General features: G+C 43.9%; 1 protein-coding gene across 2 annotated transcripts in view; it reads right to left on the reverse strand.

Annotated features, from left to right (window-relative positions):
- RBM5 (RNA binding motif protein 5) overlaps positions 1-3,780 on the reverse strand; it is a 22,731-nt gene extending 18,951 nt beyond the window's left edge. The window contains exons 1-4 of one of the 2 annotated variants that reach the window (XM_025205776.1): positions 2,791-3,780; positions 1,893-1,901; positions 1,426-1,657; positions 607-774 (exon numbers count right to left, since the gene is read on the reverse strand). In XM_025205776.1, the coding sequence (XP_025061561.1) occupies positions 607-774; positions 1,426-1,657; positions 1,893-1,901; positions 2,791-2,951 (570 nt within the window). In that variant the 5' untranslated portion in view covers positions 2,952-3,780. The remainder of the gene's footprint in view (positions 1-606; positions 775-1,425; positions 1,658-1,892; positions 1,902-2,790) is intronic. The other variant, XM_025205775.1, reaches the window with a different exon arrangement.
- Between the last annotated feature and the right edge of the window lie 9 nt (positions 3,781-3,789).

Consider the following 3,789-nt stretch of genomic DNA (forward strand, 5'->3'; position numbering starts at 1 on the left):
TGTGGCTCAGTCCCACGCCTGCCCCACCCCGGCTGGGCAGCACCTACCCCAGCCCTACTCCCTCTCTCAGCATGGGGGGGGGCACTAATCTACCCCCTCCCATTTCACCACAACAGACTTATCAGCGGCACACAGCTGTCCAAGGTGATCCTTGGTGCCTGTGTGCTGTGCTGCATGCACGGGCATTTATCAGCCAAATTATCAGTCATGTAAGGCTGATTTCCGAACCAGTCAATTTTCTTTGTATCAGTGCCGATCCAATAACAGAGCGATATATCAGCACACCTCTACTTTAAAGTATTTTAAAAGTTTCAAGGATGGTAACTAGCCACATGTGAAACCATGGAACTATTTATAGATGGTACTATTTAAAGCCAAGTACCTATGGCTTAACATTTAACTGACCTCTAGGCTTACACAATATAGAACAGCTATAATTTAAATCTTTTCAGAATCCAAGATTAATAAAAGAAACATTAAAGCAGACCTTTAAAATAAAGGGCACTGTTTACAATGTTTGCCAAATAGTCAGTGTTTAGTCATACTTCCAATACTATTTAAGCAAATACAAAAAAACGTAGATTCCTTAGCCATTTCAACACTTACATCATTTTCTGTAACAGTGATAGGAAGGCCACGCAACATAATGGTCTTGCTTTCCTTCTCATCATTAATGTCATTTCTGTAGTCATGCTCTCCATAGTCTCCATCAGAATGGTATCCATCTTCTGATTTATCACTGTTCCTTCGCTCACGCTCACCGTCACGCTCCCTCTGGGGAGCAAACACCCAGGTTAACAAGTGTGTACAAAACAATAAGCTATAGAACTAACACCCCCAGCTTCCCAGTCAAGACTGAAAAAGAAATAAAAACAAACCCTTCCCCCCTAAGACAAGCACCTTTGACAGTTCTCAATTACAGTAATTCAAAATTGAATAGCAAAATTAGTGTTAGGCAGTATGCAACATAGTTTTTATCACTAGTGTAAGAATTATTAAAAAGTGCTAAAAATATAAAAGATTGTTTACAAGAGATTTAGCTTTTATTCCCAAAACTACAGCAAAAGGACCTTGCAGAAGGCAGACAAATTAGCGTATCTAGGATTATAAACTCTGAAGAAATCAGAAGTTTGGCTATTCAGACCATAAACTTAAGGCTTGCACATTTTTGAGACTGGCAGGTAGTGTCAAGTTACACGCTTCACCTTGTTTACGTAGATAGAATAATCTGGCGTGTTCTGTTAGCAGGTATCTTAAATTCTTAACCAAAGCAAACACACTACTGGATAAGGAAAGAATATGACTACATATCAATTTATGCAGTGGTAAAACATGGAACAAGTGGCAAGATGTAAAATTATGCTCCTGACCACATCCATCAAGCACTAGTCTAAAATCCTCCTGAGGACCAAGGCTGCTACCTACCTCAGGGCTGTCATAATCCCGGCTGTCATAGTCTCTGCTTTCATAGTCCCGACTGTCATAGTCCCTGTCCCGACTGTCATAGTCCCTGTAGTCATCATATCTCTCGCTCCTGCGCTCCTCATTAGATCTCTTATAGTCGTAATCTCTTCGTCTGCTTCTGGAGTCCCGATCATCCCGATCATCTCTATCGACAATAGAGCCATATCGTCCACTCCGTTCAGTTCTACTAACACTGCAGGAGAGAAGATTGTTGGAGTTTGAAGAGAACTTGATTTTTTCCCTTTGGAAGATGCCAATTGAGGGAAATAACATAGCTCAGTTTACAAACTAGATGTCAGCTCAAAACATTCTAATATCTGAAGTCCAAAATTAACTAACACTGTAAAAAAAATGATTCAGCTGCCACCCACTTCAACTGGTAGCATGTAATTCAACATAAACCAGAATGAGATGTTGTTGAAACATACCAGTATAAGCTACATGTGGAAATAAAACAATCTAAGATGACAGATGTGTAACAATGATCAGAGCTGCAACAAAAAGGAAGACAGATTAGCTAAAACAGCATATCTAATCACATCATGCAGATAATTTTTTTACTGTAGATTAGGAAAACAGCCAAGCACTGATTTTCCTATGCTATATCTTGATAGTTTCAAATAGTACAGCTTGCCGAGTTTGCCAGCTGCACAGGCTAAAAACGCAGTGTCACTAATAACAGATTTAATTTCTTATCAAATTATACATTTATTCAAGTTGATTACAGTTTTAAAATAAACATGCTGCATTTTAAAAGCTGACAGGTACAAACGAAAGCCATATTAATTTAAAACAAAAGTCTCTCTTCAAATACAGTGGAGACCATTTTTACTACCTTTATAGAAAACAAAAAAAAGTTACTGTCAGTAATGCCTCTTTTTAGAGAGATGTTGGTGCTGCTAATCATTTTTCCAAAGCCAGTTCTCTCCAACCCTCTCAAATCAGGTCAGCAATCACTCACATCCCTGCCAACTGCATTTGAACCCTACACCTCCCAAAACGAGCCTTCAGAGACACACATGCCCTCCTTTTACATATAACAGCCAGTGGGAGATGTTTTCTTTTTTCAATTCCTAGTTAATATGAGCCAAGCTGTTACCATAAAATGTTGCATCCCAGAAGGTGGCATTTACTAGGTTAAAAGAAACACTAGCACGAGTAACCATACTGAACTACTATATCCATCCCTAACCCTAAACAAATGATGTGCCTTCAGTTTCGGCCACAATATCAAGGTTTTCGGTTAACAGCTAGTACAGGGGTCAGCAACCCCAAGCACCTGTGCCAGAGCATAGCGTGTAAAGGCATATTACTTGGCACATGCACCTCTTGGCAGATGGTAGGAGAGGTGTAAAGGGCCCAATCCTTGTTGTGGCAGTGCAGCCCTTTCCCACTGTCTGCTCTGAGGTGCACAAGCACCTGCTAGGCCAGGGCTCCGCAGATCCTGGCACAGCTGCTTGCAGCATCCTGGGATCCATGTTGGGCATCAGGGGCCTCCCCAGAGCCTGGGCTTGCTTCGGCAGGGACTGGGAGGCTGCTTGTGGAGCCCCTCCCAGATCACTGCCTATGGCAGGTGTACCTGCACCTTGGAAAGGATGGTGGGGAAGGGACCCAGGCTGCTGCTACACTGTCACAAGAAGGATTGGGCTCCTCGGGGCTCCCCCACCATCCACCCCAACAGGCCTACATCTTACATATTGAGATTAGAGGTTATTTTGGCTCTCGGCCCAAAAGCACGGCCAACCCGAGCTAGTATACAAACCAATACCAAAACAACAGAGCTGCTTATGACGTATTGGTTATTCCCATGAAGATGATGCTCATTTTGAGAAAAATGGCACTCTCTTTTGACCCTGCTAAGTTATTTCTGTGCATAAGGAGATAACTACTGTCCAACTCATCTTTAGCAGTCTTACACCCAGGTTCTTGAGCCCTCGTCTGACATGAAACATCGTCATGGCTTTTACATGTTTGCCATTAAGGTGTAGTACAGGCTTAAGAAAAAAGGGCCTCTGCAATGCGTGCGTCTGTGCAGAGACTGCGACAAGGAGTCCTTCGTCTGTCACGAGCTGGGAATTACACCCCTGCTTTCTGATCGGAGCCGTGTTTCCAGCCCCATCATTGCACGAAGCTCCTTGCAGACCCAGCAGGTTGCAAAGCAGTGACTGAGAAACCAGAGACCTTTGCAGAGGGCATCCTTCCTGGCGGTGTCCGGGCTTCGGGATGAGATCTCCTTGGCATCCTCCCAGGCCGGGGCCGCTCCCTGCGCTGCGCCTCGCCTCCTCCCCCCGGACCACAGCCCCCCCGCGCCCGCCCCCCGCACCT

This window comes from Alligator sinensis, unplaced genomic scaffold (genome assembly GCF_000455745.1).
Source record: "Alligator sinensis unplaced genomic scaffold, ASM45574v1 scaffold467_2, whole genome shotgun sequence".
NCBI classification, from domain to species: domain Eukaryota; kingdom Metazoa; phylum Chordata; order Crocodylia; family Alligatoridae; genus Alligator; species Alligator sinensis.